Source organism: Syngnathoides biaculeatus, chromosome 10, assembly GCF_019802595.1.
Source record: "Syngnathoides biaculeatus isolate LvHL_M chromosome 10, ASM1980259v1, whole genome shotgun sequence".
NCBI classification, from domain to species: Eukaryota; Metazoa; Chordata; class Actinopteri; order Syngnathiformes; family Syngnathidae; genus Syngnathoides; species Syngnathoides biaculeatus.
Genome location: NC_084649.1, coordinates 17,137,083 through 17,161,890, shown reverse-complemented (window position 1 = coordinate 17,161,890; position 24,808 = coordinate 17,137,083). Strand labels below are relative to the sequence as shown.

The 24,808-nt window shown below is 42.2% G+C and overlaps 2 protein-coding genes across 5 annotated transcripts in view; one reads left to right on the top strand and one right to left on the bottom strand.

Annotated features, from left to right (window-relative positions):
• Positions 1-18,391, top strand: part of atg7 (ATG7 autophagy related 7 homolog (S. cerevisiae)) — a 49,592-nt gene extending 31,201 nt beyond the window's left edge. For both annotated transcript variants that reach the window (XM_061833696.1, XM_061833697.1), the window contains exon 19: positions 17,731-18,391. In XM_061833696.1, the coding sequence (XP_061689680.1) occupies positions 17,731-17,763 (33 nt within the window). In that variant the 3' untranslated portion in view covers positions 17,764-18,391. The remainder of the gene's footprint in view (positions 1-17,730) is intronic.
• Positions 18,392-19,918: 1,527 nt separating this feature from the next.
• Positions 19,919-24,808, bottom strand: part of vgll4b (vestigial-like family member 4b) — a 37,750-nt gene continuing 32,860 nt past the window's right edge. For all 3 annotated transcript variants that reach the window (XM_061833701.1, XM_061833702.1, XM_061833700.1), the window contains 3 exons: positions 22,344-22,605; positions 22,147-22,264; positions 19,919-21,794 (listed from right to left, as the gene is read on the bottom strand). In XM_061833701.1, coding sequence (XP_061689685.1) covers positions 21,523-21,794; positions 22,147-22,264; positions 22,344-22,605 — 652 coding nt within the window. In that variant the 3' untranslated portion in view covers positions 19,919-21,522. The remainder of the gene's footprint in view (positions 21,795-22,146; positions 22,265-22,343; positions 22,606-24,808) is intronic.

The following is a 24,808-nucleotide window of genomic DNA, read 5'->3' as shown; positions in this document are numbered from 1 at the left end:
GGATCACTTTAATATACTTCCTTGTCACCAATTATTGTCCTTGGCATCTTGAATTTTCAGAAAGAGCACGGAATTGACCACTGACGAAAATGCAAACCGGTGAATTTGTGAACTGCGTATATGCGTCGGAATATGGATTATTACCGTTTGTCAAGGCACGTTTCTGGATTGTGTTATTAGAGGGATTTTTTTTTGTGGCTGTGTCTGCATACGTACATACATTTATGTTATACACTAATTATTCATGAATTATTTGCAGTGACTTGAAGTTTCTCTTTATACATGACCCACTTTTGTATTTCTGTATATTACCGCCAAGCATAGCACGCATGCCATCGTCGTCCAGTATCACCGCTTCTAAGCATGCGTGTATTTCTGTGACATGGTCCTATGCAAAGGATGCCGTTCCCGCCACGCTAATAATAAATACTTGCAGGGAATGCGTGTCTGCTATGTGCACACATATTTTACCCCCTATCCTTACTTTCTTTTCTTAGATTCTGCATTCAGTACTAAACATACTGTGTCTAGTGCTCCTCCGTCATCCACACACTAAATTCAGCAGTTATGTCAATCAACGCTATAACCTGCCTCGCTAATCTTTTCCAGTCCCGTCCTGCTCGAAGGTTACTGTCCTTCCAAGATTGTATTTTTATCTGCAGCTAGATTTCCCCCTTTGCGCGATCCTTCAACTACTGGGCATTCACAGGATATAATGGATGCCATTGTCGAGAGTGTAATTGTATTCCTTTTCTTCCTTGGTGGTTGGTGTATTGAGTTGCAAAAAACTTTCCAGTAACGCAACAATTTCCAAGATGGTTCTGTTCCAGGATGAGGAGAAACTCCATTGCACCATAATCGACACCATTGAAATATTTTAGAATGGAAATCACAATTTTGAGATTGTTGGTGAAAATTCTTTGTGTTTCGGAAAAGACTAATTATTTGAACAACTTCACGATCACTTTGAAAGTATACTGATGTTTGTCTTGGAGATTGACAGTTGCCATTACAAACCCAAAACCATGGTTTATTATTAATATTGATGGGTCAGACTAAATGCATCCTTTAATGTCTTAACGAGAGATGGAGATTGGACTCAATTTCCTTGATGGTCTGTGGAAATTATTGCTTAATTAATTCCTTTTTGGAAAATAGTGGTAATTGTATATTAGTTTTAGATGAGATGTACCGTAATTTTCGCCCTATAAGCCGCAACTTTTTTCACACGCTTTCAACCCTGCAGTTTATGTGGTAATGCGGTTAATTTGTGCATTTTATATAGCAGCCGCAAGGGGGCACTCCAGCGGAAAAGGTAAGCGTGAGATCGGTGGAATATATGTGCCGAGGAAGTGACTTTTACCGCTCCGGCCCTGTTAGCGCTGTGCTAGCGTGTTACTGCAAGTGTTAGCATTAGTGCGGTGCTCGCTCTAAACTCTCTGAGTACCGTTTTTCTTTGTAAATATGTTGTTTCAATGTGGGCACTTGCAGCTTTTACACTGCTGCGGCGTATGTATGTACCAAATGGTATTTCCTTTACAAATGTATTGGGTGAGGCTTATAACCAGGTGCGCTCTGTTGGCCGGGAATTACAGTAATACAATTAATTTAATGAGCAAGTATATCGCAAGTGGAATCTCAAAAAAACATGAAGGAAAATTGATTTTGATTTGTAGTGGTTATTTGAGGGTAGTGGTCATTTTGGCCATTTGCAGAAGATCACTGGCTGCTCTCTGCTCTCCCTAGAGGACATTGCCCGCTCTCGCTGCCATAGCTGAACTTCTAACATTGCTAAGGACTCTTTCCCACCCTGGTCACCACCTGTTTAACCTCTTGCCCTCTGGCCGGCGTTGCAGGTCCCACAAAACACGGATAAACAGACACAAAGACAGTCCCCCCCCCCCCCCACCCCCGAGCCATCAACACCTTTAACTCAAGACCACTGAACATAAACACTACCTCACCGCCATTATGAAAATCTATGAAACTGCACTTTCTTTTGTTTTTGGTTTTCTGTGCAATAACGGAGTATTAACGTGTAATAATCTTAACAATGCCCGGAGATGGGCAATAAGACAGTGAACACGTTTTTTTTTTTTAGTTCTTTTTAGTAATAGATATGCCTTGATTGTAAATATTTATTTTATGAGTCACTTTACCTAACATTTCATCTGTTTTATTGTAATGTATTTAAATTGGTTTAAGCACGCATTCGCGATTAGTAATTATGCACTAGCAATTGCCATTTCAGGTTAGAAAAAAATTCAGCTCATTCATACATAATTTTATCTGTAAATTACACACCTAATATTGTCTTAAAAATGTTTTGCAGATATTTTTGTGTTGTTTATTGCAATACTTTTCCACTGGCCCAACACCTTATCCATCTGCAAAAAAAATGTCCAGAGCAGTAAACAGGCAGAGATCAAATGGTTCTAGGCAGTGCAAATATATTTTTATGAATTCTTTTTACTGCCTCGAGGTAGAAAATTTAGATTTTTGAGTGAGCAGATTTATTTATTTTTATTTTATTTTATTTTGACAGTGCATGTCAACGGATGCTTTTTAAACTACACCAGAAGCTAAAAAAATCATAACTAGCAGGTGTTAAAACAAAGATGTTTTTAGCTAACTTCATTGCTTTTCCGTATATTATTAATAAAACCGCTCATGGGGTTGGTGTCCTGGATGGATGCAGGCGAAGGGCAGAGGGGACGCACCAGCACCCACACCAGCTGTTCCCTTGCCCAAACGGGCTCATCCAGAATTACCAATCATCAATCATAGCGTGGTTATTTTCATAAACGGGACTCTTAAAGCCATCTTTTCCCCCCCACACGCATGAAGAAAATATGCATCCTATACATGGCTCCTGCTTCCCGGTGCCAGGAAGCCCACTGACAGAGATGTCTTGTGGGCTGGCAGCTGGCCGAAGTCACGAACATACAGACAGACAGACGGACAGATCCACGAGACACACAGATGCACGACTAGGCCCAGTTTGTATCCCAGTTTAGCACCGTTTCTTCCTTGTCTTTGCAGTCTCATCACCACTCTTCCCATGATGATTTTTTTAGAATGTGGTTTAACTTTTAAATGGCTGTGCAACTTTTGTGAAGCGCCTGTATTTTAATTAGTTCTGCTAAGGATGATTTTAAAAGTTTTTTTTTTTGTTTTTTTTTTTAACAGCATGTGCACGCTAACCTCCTCAATACCACGAAAGCCAGGAGTTATCTGCCTTATTCTTTGGTCACTGTTCTGTGAGAGCAGCAAGTGCACGGAATAAAGGGTTTTTTTGTTTTTTTTTTTCCTCTGTGGCAGAATGGCTTTGTACATAGTGTGAAAATGTCCTTTCACATTCCCTTTAAAAGCCTCCTTTTAACTGATATTTTATCCAGGTAGCTTTTACAGTGAAGAAAATAAGTATTTGAACCCACTGCTATATTGCAAGTTCTCCCACTCATCAATCGTTTTTTTTCATCATAGGCGCATGTCCACTGTGACATACGATGAAAATTTCAGACCCCTCCATGATTTCAAAGTGGGAGAACTTGCAATATAGCAGGGGCTTCAAATACTTATTTTCTTCACTGTATGTGTAAATTGCACTGAGACAGGATTGGAAGTCAACGATGAGGATTGAGGAAGAAGTAGTCTGGAGTAGGCTTCAGTATAAGAGCTGAGAAATGATAGGATAGGAAAACATTGGTTGTGATATGTAGTGCATGCCTGATTTTGTGTGTCAGGTAATCAATCAGCTCTTGGTGATCTGATGCTCCCGTACACATGCACGCACACAAACACACACTGGCCACAATATAGCCTCCTAATCGCTTTCCCCGGGCACTGTTCTGTCCAGCACATGGAGCACAGCGATAGCATCGAGCCCTAGGAAAATGACAATGAAGAACACACACACACACACACAAACTCATAGACATATGCAGCACATTTCACAGACCAAAACAGAGAGAAAGGGATACACATCTTTGGCATAATTTCCTTGACCTAATTTATCTCTGAAAAAAAAAAGGGGAAAAAAAGTTTTTCGTTAAAAACAAGTATACAAATACGGTGGTCCCTTCAGATATGAGTGACCTAACTTATGAGTTGTTAAATAATACAACCCACTGTTCAGTGTTTACTTACCATATTTTCCGCACATAAGGTGCACCTAAAAGCCCTTAATTTTCTCAAAACCAGACGGTGCGCCTTATAATCCAGTGCGCCTTATATATGGAAAAAAAGTCTTAAAATAGGCCATTCATTGAAGGTGTGCTTTATAATTCAGTGCGCCTTATAGTGCGGAAAATACGGTACTTATTTATTTTGCTTTGACGTCCGAGTATAAACTTGATAGGAGCACTGTATGGTGGAAGTGCACTCGAGCAGCCGTTTGGCAGATAGTAAACTATTCTTTAAAAAAAAAAAGTAAGCTTTTTAATGTGACCCCTATTTTACTGTCAAACTAAAAACTAAACCTGATTCAAAGATAAATATAGTTTGTCTTTAAGATGACCACATAATTTTGCTTTATAGACTGCAAATTGATTGGTACAACATAGTGTAAAATCCCATAAAAGGGCTAACTGATAGTATCTATGTTGTGGTTTTATGATCTTACGTATACGTTCACACATTAGACCTACAATACACAATTCGTAGATATATTTTTTGTCCTCTGTGAAAAACTGTATTTCTGAAGATTAAGAAGTCACTTAAAGAAGTTGAGGAAAACGTAACAAAATTTGCCACCATCCTCTTTTTTGACTTTTTAAGAAGTAACATCCTTCATTTCTGATGCACCCTAACCCCATCGGCATGATGCTACAAGTTCAGGTACAGAAGAACCTGAATGAGTGCAACATCCATCCATCTATTTTCTGAGCCGCTTATCCTCACAAGAGTGCTTGAGTCTATCCCAGCTATCTTCGGGCAGGAGGGCGGGTATATCCAGAACTGGTTACTGCTCAAATAATAACAGTTCCCATGTTGCCAGGGGTTTTAGAGCCAGCGATTGACCGGAATAAGGTGGAGGCGTGTCTGCCTCCAAATTTCATACAGAAGAAAAATATATATTTTTTTTTTTTCTTCAAAATGGTGGTTGAACTCCATATTACATAACCTTTTTGATCGTTGCATTTCCACTGTAACGTTGTACTTAAAAAAAAAAAAAACATGCTTCCCAGACGTTTTTCAAGGACGCCTCACGTTGTGACCATTTTGATTTTATGTCAGCTTCAATTTCCCTAATAATTTTCATTTTTGTGAAACCACTGTAGCTGTCATTATGTGCCGATTTACAATATTCACCTCTGTTGTATTGTTAGCAAACTTCAGGCTTTACTCAAAGTGTCTCTTTTCGCCCTGAATCAGAATACTCAGGTGGTGAGCGATGATTGAAGTTGCAATGAGCTGTGCTCAAATGATGTTTAATGTGTCTTAAAATAGTGGCATAAAAAGTCTTTGTAGTGGAAGACTGCTGCTTGTTTGCTCATTCATCGCAGTTCACCAGGAACTTTGGGACAGTGTATATACTGTACAGCCTGCGTGTCATGGCCTGAAAACTTCATTAAAGCTTCGGTTCTCTTGAAGGCCTCAAGTCTTTTACAACAACACGCTAACGCTAAAGCTCTCTTGATTTTATTACTCGGAGTTTGCTCGCGTGTGTGCGTTTGTTTTTTTTTGTTTTTTTGTGGGGGGTGCCCTTTCAGCCATTGCTCATCTGACCACGCATCATTTGGCTTTGAGTCATCTCTCTAATTAAACATAGGGCAGGTCTCAACTGGCAACACTTGCACACATGGCGTTTCTGAACTTACTGCCATGTGGTTCGCTGCGCATATGTTGTTGTCCAACCACACAAGAGTAGCGATGGGTTTAACATAACTATTAAAAATCACTTTCCGCAGAGGAAAGACCTCCACGAAGGTTAATGATCAATACGAAATAGTTCACATTCATATGGTGTATTTACATTTTCCTTTTTTTTTTTTTTTGCATCAGGATAAATGTTTTGTTGTTAGCACGTCAATGACTTAACCATGGAGCACATTTAAATTCTGTTGGTAACCAAAACCACAGCATCATTGGATGAATTTGCAAAGTCTTCCTGTCCTCCCTGCTCAGTATTGAAGATGATTTTGTGGTATGTAGAGACTGGCTATATTGAGAATTAGCGTTTCAGTAGAATGACGCTTGTTTGCTCAATACTGTTGTGTGCGCGCCCATGTTTTTTATTAGTTCTGCCTATTCTGTGTAGTTCCTTGCCATTTTTCCACTTTTGTTTAAAACTTCAGACTTGTGGGTTTAATTTGTTCCGTGCCCATGCTGCTCACTCCAAATCACCCATATCTCAAATCAACATTCTTCTTTGAAATAGATAAAGAATGCCACTAATATGTTTAATCCTCCCCCACAACTATTGTCATGTTTCAAATGAGGAAAAATAGAACACTACAATGTTGTATTTAATAAAAACATATTGTAATATTGGAACCCATATGTGAATTAAAAAAAAAAAACATTTCCTGCTTCTATTCAATAGATATTGTGCTGCTCCTTCCTCCTTCAATAGCTTTTCCTGTGATATATAAACACTAAGTTATCAGTTTTGTAAGACAAAGTCAGAGCTTTTTGTCAAATGCACAATGTAGTATTCTGGTTTTTTTTTTTTGTAAATTTCAAATGGTAGTGACATTAAACACAAGTTACCTGTACTTTATTCATTATGATTTTTGTTGTGAGTTCGTATCCCACTGGGGCCTCCACTTCCCGAGAGGGGTAGGGGTCAGGAAGGGCATCCGGCGTAAAAACTGTGCCAAACAAATATGAGGGTTCATTTGAGATGTCATGCTGTGGCAACCCCAAACAGGACAAGCCGAAAGAAACTTACTTTTTAAAATTTTAATAATAAATCAGGGCCCAAATATAATGTCCCTTCCAAAGAATCTGGGTGGCGAAATAAGAGCGTTGGTCACAAAAGTAACTTTCTCAAAGTCTGTAGTTAGTTTTTTCTCCCATCCTGCTCACGGATGAATGAAAAACATCACAGGTGGTAAATATTTTGTTTGTAACTAAGGTGTAAAAATTGCGCAGTCGGTGAACGTGACTCAGAAAACGTGTTGATAATCTTTAAGCATGCAGGAAGTGTGTCAGAGAAGTTACCGGAGGAGTCGGGCGACTGATAGATGGACAGGAAGAGGGACATGGGAACAGGCAGATTATAAAGTCTGACAATAAAGAAACGAGACTGGGAGCCGGTCTTTTAAATCAATGCAAATTGTGGCTGTCACAATTTTGCACAATATAATGTATGTATTATTCGGCTATATTTTGTTGACTTTTTTTGATGTGTGCTCCTTTTTCAGGCTTTAAATACAGCTGTGACGCAACTGGTTGTTCTGAATCTTTGAAGCATTCCTGGGATCTACACAAAGTAGAACCAGAGAAAAATCATCATTTAGGAGACAGGTTGTCTCAGAGCAAGGCCACCATTGACCCCTGGAGAGGGCAAAACATTTCAGGGAAAGTGTCGTGAAGGGGGGGAAAAAAATGTGGGTCTATGGGGGGCAGGAGCTGTCTCAGAGTCCCAGGAGAAACAACAGGACTCAGCTGTTGCTCCACAGGCCACCACACCCGGCTGAGAGCCACTCGGTTTGTTGTTGTAGCTGGGTCTTATTGGTCTTGAGAGACCAGCCAAGGTGGGGAGTGGGGGAGGATTCAAGGTAGAAAATAGACAAGAAGAGCCAACGTACGGAAACTGGACGAGCACTTTTTGTCTTTGCGCTGTGTTATTGAGGTTCAGATCGGAGCTTTGGGCTGTGAGTGCAGGTGCTTTCTTGGATTAACCCCAGTTTATGAAAACACGGGGAGGGAAGGAGGGAGGTAGGGAGGGACAGAGGGAGGAAGATAGTAGAAGGGGGGTTGTTGATGGTGCTACATGACTTTGCTGGGACTCGCTTATGAGGTCTGTTCCCAGCATAAAAGTCCTCTAATACGTCAGCACTTTCCCTCTTGTATCACCATGGAGCACGTCATCCACCCTTTACCGATACCCCTTTAGGTCCCAGAATATGTAAGCATATTAATACCCAGATGAAAGTATCTACATCCCGAGCAGCACCATAGCACAACTTCTCAGATCATCACCTGGCGCAATACAGTACCAGCCTGAGACTGAGTGTTGTATAGAAATTTGAATGAAAATTCCAGAGGATTTCTGCCAGGATCCATGAGAGGCATTCACTTGGACTGGGAGTAGTCAGAAACCAAAGTGTGGATTGCCCTGCTGACTACGTGACGCATCAGAAGTGCGAACGTTTAACCCGGTGGTCATGATATTCTTTGGCCCTGTTTCCTCTCTCCACACCCATCTCCTCTTCCTGTCCCAGTGATGAGGTTGTGCACTCTCTTCAGCGTTTCCCCACGCGAAGTCTAATGAGGCCAGGGAGCAATGAAAACACCGCCGGGACCACGGACACAATGGCGGAAATGGATGAGCGCTCCTGTCAGGGAGAAACTTTTGCGGGGTTCTTTGTGAGTCAGGCCGGACAAACTGAGCAAATATCATCTTTAATTAGTTCCAGGCTCCCATAAAACACCAATAGTATTTGTGACCTTTTTTTGGGGGGATAAAATTAGTACTCTGCACGATGCCACATCCAATTTAATATGAAGCTTAAAACCATCCATTTTCTGTCCTCGGCAGTTCTTTACCTTTCAGCAGTCTGCAGTATCTCCAGGTCTTTCCTGGCACTACATCTTGACTTGATCACATTCTGAAGCCCCACTACCAATGGAAGGGTACTCGATTGGACGTTATGTTACCCTTGAGCACTTTTGACGATGGAGACACCCCAAAAATATGGATCATACTAAACTAAACACAACTACTGATAGTTGAAAAGAGTGTTTACCTTTCAGAATCTGTTATTGTTTGATTGATTGCCATTTTTACAGATATACTCGTGGTGTATGTTTGATTTCTGGCCTGTTCTGTTCTAAGGACACAAATGCTAACTGAGCCAATCACACATTGCTGCTAGGAACACCTGCAACACAAGGCTACATTGTGGCACACGAAAGGCCTGAACTTTGTGGGTCATGCACATCACAGGGTGGCCCACCTTTGACCGTCTGACCCCATTTTAAACCGTCTCAGACAGATTCCCATCGTACTCCACAGGAATGTCTGAAGGGGGCAGAGGAGGTGGTCAGTATGTCGCGTCAGGCTGCATCAGATTATCATAATAGTGGTAGGTCAAAGTCTCATGGCAAATTTAACTCCCAAAAAAATACAATCAATGTCACAAAAAAACAACAACTGAAGATTGACACAGAGAAGTATGTAAATACAATACAGTTAAACCTTAATTTTCGTATGCTGTAGTTTGCATGATTTATTTACAGTGACTTTTTTTTTTAATCAAAATATTAGCGCTCGTGCAAAAAAAAAAAAAAAAAACACTTCTCCGATATTCATTTCCCAGAATGCACTATGCAATGTGCTTCGTGACTAAGTCTGCTTTTGTTTCAGAAATTGTATTAAATGTCTTCAACTGACAGCGAGGCATATTCCACAATGCAAGCTTTTTTTGACGCTTAGACAATATTGGTGTCAAGTCAAAAGTCGTCTTCAAAATAAAAGGCCCATAGAAAGTGGTGAAACTGTGTCGATACACTAGTGTGCTTCTATTTTGAAGGCTGACTTTTTACAGAATGTCCTGCACCGATGTTGCCCAAACTTGTCCGAGCAGACCGGGAGCATTGTCGTTGCCTTGAGTTTAAAATGAAAACATTGTGAAATTGCCTTGCTGCCTGTTGAACACTTTATACAAAATGTGATGGAAACTTCAAGTGCCAGTCATGAAAGGTGAGAAAAAATAACATTCAAGAGAGAACTTGTTGTGAACTAAAAAGATAGGTCTTCCATCTTCCATGCACCATAAAGAGTCTCCAACGAAGGTAAAGGTGATGTTGAACTTTCATTTACTTACTTCATTAATCATTTATTTAACGGGAGTTTTCTATATGTAACTGTAGTTACAGTGAAAAAAAAATGAGTATTTGAACACCCTTCTACATTGCAAGTTCTCCCACTTAGAAATCATGGAGGGGTCTGAAGTTTTTGTCGTAGGTGCACGTCTGCTGTGAGAGAGATAATCTAAAAAGAAAAATCCAGAAATCACAATGTATGATTTATTTTTTTTAACGATTTGTATGATACAGCTGCAAATAAGTATTTGAACACCTGTCTATCAGCTAGAATTCTGACCCTCAAATACCCGTTAGTCCGCCTTTAAAAGTCCACCTCCAATCCATGTATTATCGTGAATCAGATGCACCTGTGTGAGGTCAATCGCAGTGGAGCCCTACGCAAGATATCACCTCGTGGGGTCTCAATGATCCTTAGAAAGGTGAGGAATCAGCCCAGGACTACACGACAGGACTTGGTCAATGACCTGAAAAGAGCTGGGACCACCGTTTCCAAGGTGACTGTTGGTAATACACTGACGTCATGGTTTGAAATCATGCATGGGGCGGAAGGTTCCGCTGCTTAAACCAGCACATGTCAAGGCCCGTCTTAAGTTTGCCAATGACCATTTGGATGATACAGAGGAGTCATGGGAGAAAGTTTTGTGGTCAGATGAGACCAAAATGTAACTTTTTGGTCATAATTCCACTAACCGTGTTTGGAGGAAGACCAATGATGAGTTCCATCCCAAGAATGCCATCCCTAATCTGAAGCATGGGGGTGATAGCATCATGATTTGAGGGTGTTTTTCTGCACATGGGACAGGACGACTGCACTGTATTAAGGAGAGGATGACCGCGGCCATGTATTGTGAGACTACAGGAAACGTTTGACCTCTGTAATTGCAAACAAAGGCTACTGTACCAAATATTAACATTGGTTTTCTCAGGTGTTCAAATACTTATTTGCAGCTGTATCACACAAATACATTGTTAAAAAAATCATACATTGTGATTCCTGGATTTTTCTTTTGAGATTATCTCTCTCACAGTGGACATGCAACTAAGAGGAAAATTTTAGACCTCTCCATGATTTCTAAGTGGGAGAACTTGCAATATAGCAGGGTGTTCAAATACTTATTTTCTTCACTGTATTCTCAATACCTGTGGATATTCTCATTCATCCAAGTCATTATCACTGTGAAATGTTATTTTTGGATGTCTGGAACATGAATTGGATTTAAATGAATTGGATTTCAATTATTTTGTATGGCAACGATTGTTTTGGTTTTCATATAATTGGCTTTTTGATTTTATGGAAGGATTTAATCATGAAAACTGAGGTTCGATGTCGAATGTGTTTATCACTGCGATGAATTTTAATGTGGATACTTGTTTCACTATCAATACATTTAACAATACCGATTAACTTAATGCTAATTTCTTTTCTTGTATACAGCACTGTTTTTAGCTCCATGAAGTCATCACACAGAGCCATAAAACACGCAAACAGCATATCGAACCCTAAAAATAGTTGTCCATTGTTGCTGTTTCCATATTTCCATCCCCTTAATTAAAGCTTTCCGCGTTCCACGTGGCCTGTTATTCTCTCTAAAACTGATCTGCATTGTCCTCGTTTTTTTTTCCCCCCTCATCTGCAACCTTTCCAACGTGTCAATTAACCGGATGGCTCCGCCGTCTTCTCCGTTTCTTTTGCGTCACCAAAATGAAAATGGAAAAAAAAAAAAAAGGAAACCTCCTCCTTCCTCTTTGTTTCTTGGTAGGCAACGCCAACCACATCAGTGTGTGTGGCCCGCTAATTGCATATCACATGGAGCCAGTCTCCATGATGAAAGCTCCACTTTGTGCTTTGGTGTCACTTCTAATATGTAAAGCAGATGTGTGTTTAATGGCTGAGCCCATCGGCGGTTGTGGAGGAGATTCGCGGGCCCACCCGGATGTGCGCTAAGTCCACTTACTGTAAACTTTGTTGCTCATTTTTTGTCGTACTTCAGTAAAATCTTCGCGATGGGAGTGTTGCGATACTTGGTGTTGCATTTTGTGCAGACAGCACGCATTTGGTACCCACCCAGCATCACCGTTGCTTTTACGTTTTATTTTAGAATTTTTTGGAATCTGTAGTTCGATCTAAGTAGAGTTTGTGAGTACTTTTGCCACCTGTGCATTTCGGTGTGTAAAACTGACAAGTGTTAAAAGATTGAGCAATGCTTGTTTTCCAGACGCCGCGTATTATTTGAGGATGCGATGTCATGACCGGCTTCCGGCCCTATGCTTGTGCTTCCGATTGCATCTTGGGATTAAGCGTACCGGGATATCAGCAGCAGCGCAGCTGACGGCAAACACAAACGCATTACTTGCAGCTTTAGCCGAGAGGCGTCTTTAGCTCACGTCGGGGAGCGGCGATAAGGCCGATTCGTTTTTAAAGATGGCCGCTCGACGGCAGCGCGGCCAATCTCTTTGTAGTTGCTGCCACAATGTGTGTGCAAGAATATGGTATTTGTGATTTGTGTGTGTGTGTGTGTGTGTGTGGGGAGGGGGGGGGGGTTATTGGCATTTTTTTCACACATTGTTTTTAAGTTCAGAACTTTGGAATAAGCGCCAATGTTCAAAGTATTAGATAACGGAGAAGAAACAGTTTGTTGCCTCCTTTTTATTTTTGTTGGTTCAGCTATCCATCCATCCATTTTCTTCACCGCTTATCCTCACAAGCGTCGCGGGGAGTGCTGGAGCCTATCCCAGCTGTCAAGGGGCAGGAGGCAGAGTAAACCCTGAACTGGCTGCCAGCCAATCGCAGGGCACATAGAGACAGACAACAGCCGCACTCACAATCACACCTAGGGGCAATTTAGAGGGTCCAATTAATGTTGCATGTTTTTGGAATGTGGGAGGAAACCGGAGTGCTCGGAGGAAACCCACGCAGGCACGAAGAGAACATGCAAACTCCACCCAGATGGGTCCGGGATTGAACCCGGGACCTCAGAACTGTGAGGCCAATGCTTTACCAGCTGATCCACCGTGCCGTTAGTTGATATACACTATGTAAAAAAAATGAAAAAAAAAATCTCGGTTTTTTTTGGTCTCACTGTCTGAAGTCGAATCAGACTTAAACCTCTCCTGTTTCAGCTCAGTCGGATCACCAAAATTTCTTTACTTTCATTCAATACCGCAATAATGAAAGTCAGAATTTCTTAAAGAATTTTATATCTTCTTCGAGGTCAAAAACGTACGTCCATTTCGAGTAGCTTTTCCTTTGAATTGCATGACTTGGGTCAAACATTTTAGGGAACCTTCCGCAAGCATCTGACAGCACTCTTCTGGAGTCTGGGCCCATTCCTCTTCAGACAACTGATGTAACTGAGTCAGGTTTGTCGACCTTTTCAGATCTGTCCACAAATTTTCGATGGGATTCCGATCAGGGCTATGTGACTTTTTAACCATTTTGTCAGTATCTTGGGGTCATTGCCCATTTCCACCCAAGTTTTAGCTTCCTGGCTGATGTCTTGAGATGTTGCCTTGATACTGTCCATGTAATGTTCTTTCTTCATGATGCCGTCTATTTTGTGAGGAGCTCCAGTTGCTGCTGCAGGAAAACAGCCCCAAAGCATGATCCCGCCACATCCATGCTTCACAGTTGGTGTGGTGTTCTCAGGTCTACATACAAGCTTCCCCCTTTTTCCTCCAGATGTAACATTTGTCATTATGGCCAAACAGCTCCACTTTAGTTTGAAGTTGATTTGTATGTTTCGAATCAATACATGTTCATTTCTGGGACACAGAGCCCGTCTCGTTCCTGAGCCATGTGATGGCTGGACATTCCCATATTTATACTTGCATATAATTGTTTGAACAGTTGAACGTGGCAACTTCTAGTATGTGGAAATTGCACCCAAGGATGGCCCAGACTTGTCGAGGGCTATGATTCATTCTCTGATTTCTTGGCCGATTTCTCTTCATGTTCACGTGATTTTAAATGAGGAAGCAGAGTGTTTGAGTTGTGGCGCTAAATACATCCCCAGGTGTGCCAATCAATTAAGTAGTTAGCATTGCTAAAACGTAATTGGACAGGAAGCTTAAACAACAATCGCACATGTAGAGGTATGACATGACTTTTTGAAGCTAATGTATGGATGCGTTTGAGTGTTTAACAAATATTACTTTAATTTTCACACTTTATTTTGTTGACTGTGGGGTATTTCGACTCTGTCAACTTGCTGTCCTCCCTTTAGTGCGCCTATTCATGTTACATAAGACATCCCCCCTCCCCCCAATTGCCCCCTGTCCTCTATTTTGTTCAAATGGCACACACGGACGAGGGCAGCGTGGCGTGCGTCCAGCGAAGCTCAGCGAACCTTTCAAAAGAGCTCTTTGCCCGGCGTCCTTTTGATGCTGGCCGGCCAGCACGAATGTTGTCCTTTGATATGAATTTGTCCTCATTCTCCACACTGCGAGGAAACCTCAGCGGTCTGGGGCCAATCCCGCCAGCCAAAAGCTTGTCCAAACGATGCCCCCCGTGCCCGTGCGGCTCAGGCGCATTTGTCCTCAGGTTTCACTGGGGTGGCAGCGTTGCATGTGTCTGTTTTCATGTGCGCCACTAGCCTTTCAAATACTCTGGTGCTTTGAGATACCGGTTGAATCCGGTCTGTGACCATGCTGGCGTCTCAAATATTTTTCTTATGAAATCAATGGAAATGCCATCAATCTCCAAAAAAAAACTTGCACTTTATAATATTTTCTTTATAAAAAGAGTAATGTCATGATAACAAGAAATGTCAAGAATTACACAGTTTCTGCATCGTTGGCGCGCCTTCTGGTGTCAAAACCATAACGCGGAGTTGGACCCAAATGCACGACTCGGGAAACATGGAGGAAGTTCGGGAAATATCTTTATTTAGTCCAAAGTCGGTAACCAGGTAGGCAGTCCACGAGAGCGGGAGTGATAATGACGTCAGTCTTACGGCGTAGGTCAGGAGACAGGCAGGGGTTTGTACACCGGGAGTCGAGGAAGTGCGGGAACGAAGCATCAATGGCAACGATCTGGCAAAGCCAGACCGTCTGCTGGGTCCTATAAGTGCTGCAGGTAATTACTGGGGATGATGACTGCAGGTGTGTAGGGGGACCTGCACAACCAGGGCTAGGCCCGACAGGATTATGATAGCTTGTATGTACAACGTGGCCACCTGTGGAAGAGTTGAACTCGCATACGCTCAAGGAAGAAATTCACAACTACTGTAAGTGACTCAGTAAACGGTATTGATATCAGTCGTTTTTTACAGAGGATAAATATTTTCCCGTGAATATTGTTCTCTATGTGTTGGAAAGCACATTCCAGCATTGAACAAGAATCAACAGAGGATTGTTCGGGTGACATGACGCTTGCTTTCACTATCCCAAATGTGCCTTCATGACTAGCGAAATGGGCGCGGAGTGAAAATGAACACGCGGAAGAAGCATGGATGGGGACGTTTCAGACTGGCAGGAATGTAGAGAAAGTAGAAAAATTCCAAAAATTCTATGCGCAAGTGCATTAATCCCAAGGGGACTTTTCAGCACGGGGGAGCGCTCAGACCGTCACAAAGCCACCACTGTAACTATTTGTTAACAGCTCAGGTCCAGACACTCGCGCGCAGTCCTGCTGACGTCACATGCCTCCCCACCAGGCCCTAATTCCTTACATGTGCACAGACCCTAAAATATATACATTACAGGTGTTTTCGATACATATTTGCGGGGGTATGTTCAAATACAGTAACGCCTCCTTTATCGTGGGGGTTACGATCTGACCCTTGCTCGCATCAAGTGAGGCCTGCGAAATACTCACCCACATAACATACCTTTTTGATGATGTATATGTATTTTAAAGATGGATGGTACGAGGCCCTCGTGTGTGTAATGGTACTCAGAGAGGATGTTGCATTTGCTAGTCCCAATGAGCTCTGGACCGAAATCCGCCGCTCGGCACGGAAGGTTCGAGGCGGCACTTTCCAAGGAATGCATCATGGATGTGTCAAGTGTGTGTGCGTGCAAGTGTGGCATTCCAGGCAGTGTCAGAGGTATGCGAATTACGTCTTAGAGAGCGGGAATGTGAAGAATCCGTTGCCACGAGAAGACCACGTTTGTTTACCGACACACTGCTGCCAGGGAGTTTAAGCGCGTGTGCGCGCACGCCTGTGTTTTTGTGCGTCACACGCTCCTACCACTTCCTGATAATAAAGCCTTCACTCATAATTGTAAATACAGTGGAAGCCTTTGAAGTGGAACGCAATCTGTTTCTCGTTTTAGAAGGGATTTCATCGTAGATTTTTTATTACATTTCTGGTGGGTACGACAGCAAGCCAAAAACTAATAACCCGAATTTTTTTTTTTTTCATATTGGATCTTTGAGGTACAGCGGCTGAAGTCAGAAATCATACGGTAGGGTGTTTCCTTTCGGCGCTGAGGCTCTCAAAGAATTTCTTCACACTTAGGCTGACTGAAGATGAAACAAAAGTGGCCCAAGATTCTACAATCATATGCGAAAAATAAAAAGGCTATCGATGTTGCCAAAGGGGTAGCACAAATGGTTTGAACCATTATTTTTTTATTATTTTCAGCCTATAAACCGCGACTTTTTTTACCGGTATGTTTTTGTTTTTTTTTTTTTTTTTGTTTTTTTACAGCCTGTTGTTGCTAAGGTATTAAAACTTTGAAAACTCTTTCTGTGTACCGTCTTTGAAATATCCCGTGTTTGAATGTGGGTTTCAATGTGGGCACTTGAGGCTTTTACACAGGTTGCGGCTTATGTGTGCACCAAATGGTATTTCCTTTACAAATGTACTGGGTGAGTCTTATAAGCCGGTGCGGTTTGTATGCCGAAAATTACGGTATTTTAAATTTGTCATTAATAACTTTGCAACATTTTAAATAATACTGTCCTTGTGGAGTTTTTTGGTGTAAAGTTTGGAAAATGAAATGATTTCATTGTAGAATAAAACTGCAGGCGTGCAACGTAGTAAAGGGTTAAAAAAAAAAAACAAGTGAAGCACTGATTTTAATACTTGGCAAATGTTCTGTAAACTGAAGTGAAAAGTCAAGCACTTGCAGGGTTCTGGTTGGTGATCCTGCTGGTCATGTTGGATTTACCGTAATTCCCGGCCTACAGAGTGCAGCTGGTTATAAGCCTCACCCAGTAAATTTGTAAAGGAAATACCATTTGGTACATACATATGCTACAACTGTGTAAAAGCCGCAAGTGCCCACATTGAAACCCTTATTCAATTACGAGATATTTGCAAAGACGGTACACAGTTTAACGCTAGCGCAGTGCTAATGCTAGTGCTAACGCTAGCGCTGCGCCAACGCTAACAGGGCCGGTTAAAATAAAACTTACTGGTAAATATCACTGAGACACGCCAGTACAGTAACATAGCAGCAACACGCTAGCACAGCGCTAAAGCTGGCGCAGCACTAACAGGGCCGGTAAAAGTTACTTCCTCGCAACATATATTCCACCAGTCTCACTCTTACCTTTTCCGCTCGAGTGCCCCCTTGCGGCTGTTAGACAAAATGCACATATTAGCTGCATCACCGCATAAACCACAGGGTTGAAAGCACGTGAAAAAGGTCACGGTTTGCAGGCCGAAAATTACCGTTCTCCATTTACTTGTTCCATGATGTTTTGAACATTTTTTTTTTTAATTCCGTCAAAGTATGTATCATTTTTACACACCCTAATATGCCTTTTTTTTTTTTTAATAGATTTGGGACATGAGTGATGACGAGAGCATCTGAGGACGCACAAATCCTGAAAAGAGGACCGTCACAAATCTCTTTGGACTCACTCACTTGGAAGACTTTTGAGGTGAAAAGGACCAAAACAGGCAGGTTCTGACAAGTTTCCACCAAGTTATTAACCTTGAATGTAACACATCTGTGTTTAGTGAATCGGTAATATTTACACATTGCACATTCACTTTTGTTTCATTTTGTGGAAAACAACACGTCTAAGACACATTATGTCTGTCTGTAGTCATCAGCAACTAAATGGTGTGTGTTACTCTATCATGCTACTTCTGTACTTATCTTAGTACACACCATGGATTTATTTCTCAAAAAACCTTTACACTGGATCTCATTTGAGTTGATCAGTGTGTATAAATATTTCAGCAAAACCTTTTGTGCACGCTCATCCCTTCAGAGAAAATCAGCAGTCAGCCAAGCAGTGATTTAAAAGCACTTTATTGTTCATTGAGGCTACTTTACGTACAAAAAAGGTGGCCTGCCAAAACCTTTTTAGTAGGAGACACAGAGCCACAAATTGTGTGTATATATATATTTATATTTTTTTCTTACATTTGCAAGAGTGATCCTAGCAGTAAACTACATGCTACTTGTACAAAAAAAAAAAAAAAAAAGACCCTGGAACATACTGTATGATCGGTTGCCACGTCACCCATGTTTGTTGATGAAAGACGCAAAAGTGGACAACCCAAAATGCTCACATGGCATGAAGAGCAAAAAAAAAAGTTGGATTCGGTTTCCAGATTTGTTTTGACATATGGAAATTTTTGGAAGACCCAAGCAACCAGGAGGTGGTGCTGACCCGGACTTATTTGGGGGTGAGTGATGTCTTTTTCTTGAATTAAATAATTGCCAGAAGTAACAATTGTCGCTGACAACGTCCAGTGGCTTTTCGTGTGTGTTCCTGCACCTTTTTTTTTTCCCAAGATAACAAAAAAGATCAACTTTTTTTTCCAACAAGAAAAGCAAATGATTATCAGGAAAGGAAGAAAAAAAAAAAACAATTAAATAGCTACATATCATTAACAAATTATTGTTCCTTGAAAAATACCTATGATTTGTTTTCTCTGTACATCCGTTACGCACAGCGTAAAGATGGTCTTATAGTTACCTACTATCAAAAGAAATGAAAAGGAAAAAAAAAGCCATTTTCCTATTGTGTGTGTTGTCGACGGGCAGCCTTCAAACTACAGCGTGGCCGTGAAATAAAAGTCGAATGAGCGGTCTGACGTCACGTTTTCGCGCGAACAGAAGCGCAGCTCCTGCGAGCGCCGCGCCCTCACAAAACTTCCTACTGGGCGGCCATTTCAGTTGTAGTCCTTTTTGAGGCGACCCAAGAAATCCGAACAGAATTCCTCTGGTGGCCGCTTGTCGTCGGGAGCGTTTCCGCCAAGCGGTCCGCTTCAGTCCAGTTTCTTGTTGGGTATTGAAATTTAAAAAAAAAAAAAAAAAAAAAAGCAACAGAAGCCTAGCAGCCACCATTTTGTGTTCTCGTTCTGTACCCCAGTGTCACATGACTCGCCATCAACCAACCAATGGACTGCGGCAAATCTCCGCCTTCAACATCAAGCGTATCTCACAATTGGTGCGTTCGGATGAAAATACGTAATGTGAAATCCATCCCATGGCATAAAACCCTTTCAAATTAACCCCAAACCTGAACTGTTGCTTGAAACTCTTAATTTGAAACCTTAATTCTGACTTGAAACCCTATTTAAAAAAAATAATAATAATAATTCCACGGCTAACCTGAAACGGCAACCTTTCCTTGGAATTCAATTTAAAACTCTAACCCCGTCTTTAATCCTCAACCAAGACTTGAAACCCTAATACCTGCTTGAAGTGCTAACTTCGACATTAAACTAATATAAAACCCAAATCTAAACTTTGAACTCTACCCATGACCACAAACCCTCATTTGAAACCCTAACGTAAGCCCTGAAACTTGAATTTAAAACTGCAGCCATGACTTCAAACCATGAACTTAATTTGCTTGGAACTCAGCCTAATTTAAAATTCCCAATTTCAAAGTCAGTCCAGGTCGAGCTCAAAGCCTTGACCTGAACTTGAACCCTGAACCAATGCTTTGAAAACTTCCAAATAAGATGCCCCAGTTTTTTTTTTTTTTTTTTTTTTTGGGGGGGGGGGGGACGGGGGGTGCACCCACACAAAGAAAATAAGACTTTAGTTTCTCGTCCTCATTCGAGCAGCCAAATTTTTTTTCAATACTGTGCACCGTACTGGTCTGGACTTGCTTGGCGTCAGCTTTACAGATGCCACCGGGACGCCCACGAGGACACCACATGCGGCGCCGCCTACGGATCAACATCAACCCTTGCTTTTAATTTTGAGTTATGTTAGCAAATGGTTTAGCAGATCCTGTCCGCTAGCTCGAGATGTTTGCTAGCACACGATACAAAAAAAAAAAAGTATAACACATGGTAACATCAATGATATAACAACATGGAGTACAACTGATCCAGCAGTGATATGATACTGTCGAACACGTGTTACGAGATAACGTCCAAAAAAACGAATAAAAAGGCTAATTAGAAGTCGTTGAAATGCGTCCTAATAGATGCCACCTATTCAAAATTAAAAACAAAACGAAAATACACACAAAGGCTAAAAAGGCGTTCGGTTAGCCTTCAAAACTTACAACTGAAGCGCAGCAGAGATTTTTAGGGGCCGGTTGTTCTTCTTTGCGATTAGCGCTAGCGTTAGCATGCGTTATCATCTGCCAGGCGGCCATTTTAACGGGCTCAACCGTTGTGAGGGAAACGGCGAACCCTTTCACACTCCTTTGCGCGCTAGCGTGTGTCGGAGGCCGCGTAACTGCAGTCATAACTCATTTAGAACGACCCCCCTCCCAATTTGAAACCCTGATAAGAAACCCTAGCGCCAACCCGGCTCGGACTCCTAATGTGAAACAATCTTTGCTTGAAACCCTCATTTGGAACTCCAAGCAAAACTACGAACTATAACCCACACTTGAAACCCCAACACTGAATTAAAATCCTAAACGTAGACCAGGATTGAAAGCCTAACCCTGACTTGAAACCGTAATTGGAAACTAAGACCCCAATTTGAAAATCTTCACTACTAACCCCAACGCTATACAACTAACCCTAATTTGAAAGCCTAACCTTTGCTTAAAACTCAAATTAGAAACTTTTACATCATCGTGACACTCAAACTAACCTGAATTTGAAAGTTTACCACACAAATTTGAACATGGAATATAAAAGCCCAACAAATTGCTTGAAACCCTAACGGAGGTCTCAAACCCGAAGCTTCAAATCTCAACACTGTCTTGAAACGAACTTGAAGTACTACAGCATGCTCTTGAAACCCAAAATTTGAAATCTTAACCCTGGCCTGAAATCTTATTCAACCACTCGCACGTTCAATGCAGTTAGCGAGGTTTTTACTACGCAGTGTGAAAGGGGCTCGAGGTTTCTTTGGTTACGCAGTCAGGTACCGTACCCCCCCCCCCCCACCCCACCCACCCCCTTCTGATGCAGAATAGCCAAACTACAGTTCTACAAACAAAACAAAACAAAGATCTACAAGAAAAAACTGCTTCTTTATGTACAAATAAGTACAGAGACTCGCGCAGCGTTCAAGTTCCTCATCAGTTCCTTATTGCTCCATTGGTGATTTGTGTTAAGCAGACCAGCAGGCTGTGCGCTCCCTCAAGGAGGCCTCAAGGTGTCGGGGACCCGTCCCCCGTTGAAAACTGCGCCCCCTTCAGGAGACCAGAGAAGGGGAGTGATTGTGGTTGATCATGCGGCTGTCGGGCGACGAGTTGGGGCTGCTGGCAGACGACGACGGCGCGCTCTTGTTCTTGATCTGCAGCCAGGTCTCGCCCAGCGCCTTTGCGAAGTGGTCGTCCACCGAGCCCGTGATGGACACCGAGTTGGTGGCCGTCGCCGTCGCCGCCGCCGGTTCGGGCTCCTTGTAATTTTTGCCCAGGCTGCGGCGGAAGTGCTCCTCGATGACTGGGTCGCACGCCGTGTTGGCTGGCGGGAAAGATGCGCACAAAAACAACACGCAAGCGTTTCAAACACTTTTCCAAAGTCACGTGCGGTGCTTTCTGAACACTCCCACGCGTTTCAATCGAGAAAACCTGATTTCCGATGAATGATTTGAGTTCAAAGGGGTCACAAAATGAATTAAACTCATAAATCAAGACAATTTACAAATAAAGTCGTCGTTGGTGAGACTTTAGTGAATGTTAAAGAATTAGCTGTGTATTATCATCGATTTTTTTTTCGAAATTCACGATTAATTGATTTTACACTTAGTAAAATGTCTTTTTACAGCAACAATTCTTTCTTTTTGGTGGTGGGGGGGCTGTGTGTGCACACTCACCGTGGGCCCTCCTGTAGTTGTTAGTCAGGCTCGGGCAGCCGTTGTGGGAGAGCGGGCAGTGTGACAGGTTGCAGTTGCGGTTGTTTGCAGGGGCACACGTGATGACGGAAGGACGATTCTGAAAAGAGAGACATATTACAGTTTTATCCGCCCCCCGCCCCTCCAAAAAGTTCACGTCGACAAGCATCGCGCATCACCTGCTGACGTTCCGCGACGCCAAGCGGGTGAGGCCCGGCGGGCAGAGCCGTCGCGCCGTTTCTCTCCGTCACGCCGCTCGTCTTGGTGAGCGCCAACGGCTGGTCCATGGCGGCTAAGCTGGCCAGGTGGTGGTGGTGCTGGAGGTGGGCGTGGCTGTACAGGTGGTTGCCGTGGACGCCCAGGGCGCTGGGCACCACCACGCGCTCCATGGGACTCCGGGTTTGATCCCTGGAGGCGCTGCGATAGTCTCCATGAGGTTTCCTGGGTTTAATAAAAAAAAAAAAAAAACATTTTGGTCAGGGGCCATATTGCATAGCAGTTATGGCTTCCCTCAGTCACCTCATCATGTTACATAATCACTGGCGTTGGGCTGAAACCACCCATCATATGTCCAAATTTGGTCAATTTGCTATTTTTTCACAAATAGAGACTCCTGTTCAATCCCCACAGGTGTATATTATTTTCGTAAACGGTTGATCGATACAAATTGATGGAAATGCCTTGTTTTGTTAGACAATGAAATGGTAATGGCTTAACAAACATCATTTTTATTTACTTTTTTTTTTTGGGGGGGGGGGGTTCTGAAAAGAAATGGTTGTGGAGATGCAAGGTTTCTGATTGACACCAGCGATCTCCACAAATTGATTGTTACCGTATATATATTGTATTGTGTTATAGATCATCTGCCAAAATAAAAAGTACTAATGCAATTAGTCAAAAATGAACCAAACACTTTATTTGGTCAAGTGGGACACTTATAGTGAAAGGTGGGACAGATCCTGCTTTCAGTATTTGACAAAATTATAGTTTTTATAGATATAAAATACATACTTTTGTTATAAGAAGTGATTTACATTTAAAAACTGTCCGGGTGTGGTCAGTCATGCCCGCAGATATAAAGTTACGGGTGTGGTCCACCAGTCATGCCGGAAATAAAAAGTTGCGGGTGTGTGTTCTGTTTATAATTATGAGTGTACCCCTTTAAGAGCGGAGGGGGCGGTGTCAGGTAAACTAGGAAGTAGGAGTAGGCTGAGGAGCAGCTAGTAGTTAGACTGTGTGCTTCCGTGTTGAAAAATTTTCAATACTATGTATTTCTACTTGTAACATATTTTATGCGGGTGATTTTTTTATGCTCGACTGTGCAGATTTACGAATGCGATGGCGCACGGGCGCATACGTGCATGTCAAATCACAGTGACTGTAATAATATAAATAATTATAGTTTTAGAGTAATGCCTATTCAAAATGGAATTTTGTCTGTCCCGGCATTTTTGGAACAAGTTACAGGCATCGAATTCAAAATGAGTCAATTTTTGCCCCCCAAAATATCATTTATCGGTTGAAAGAAATATATTGTCTTGGTAATGTATTTCATTTAATACAGGTTGAAAAGGATTTGTACTGTAATTCCCGGCTTACAAACCGTGACTTTTTTCTACACACTTTCAACCCTGCGGTTTATGCGGTGATGAGGCTAACTTGCACATTTTTTTCTAACGGCCGCAAGGGGGCACTCCAGCGGAAAAAGTAAGATTGAGACTGGTGGAATATATGTGCCAAGGAAGTGACTTACCAGTCCAACCCTGTTAGGTCTACGCTAGCGTCTTACTGCCGTGTCTCAATGATTTATACTGGTATGTTTTTTTTTTTTTTTAACTGGCTCTGTTAGCGTGGCGCTAGCGTTAGCACAGTGCTAGCATTAGCGCAGCGGCACTAGCGTTAGCGTGGCGGTGCTAGCATTAGCGTTAAACTCTGTGTACCGTCTTTCTTTGTAAATATCTCGTGTTTCAATGTGGGTTTCAATGTGGGCACTGAAATCCTTTTCCATGTTTTAAACAACATTCCAACTTTATTGGAATTGCGACTTCTGATATTTTCTGTTTAAAGTCGTTCTTCATGACATCATCGTCTGTACAAGACACTTTTCCAAAACGCAGTGATCGCAGTAAATGTACACCAAGTTCGACTTACATTTGAGTCCTTATGCCTTATACTGCATATGTTTGCTCACACTCAAAACAAGTAGCAATTCTGTTGTTGAGTGAGTCAAATGCAGTCTGCGTGTGTGTTCAGTTGTGTATAACACCCTTCCGCTAGCTCCGCTTCCCTCCCACAATTTGAGGCCCCGCTAAGGGATCGGGAGTCGGTTTAATCGCTTTTACCCATCTCTTTCACTCCCCCGCCGCACTCGCATGAATACAGCTGGGCCAAACTCATCAAAATGGAGCCCCGGCCATCCAAACACATGTTGACAAACTATTACGGGGGGGGACTCCCCTTCATTCAGAAGCAGACATGCGCCACTGAGGCATTTCCACAGTCATTATGTCAACACTGAATGAGAGTGCCGCTATTCAACCGGCACAATGGTGAAAATGCAAGACCCCCTTTATATATAAAAGAAAAAGAAAACAAAAGTTGGTTTAGATGCTAACGCTTGTAGGGGCATGTGACCAAGAAACCT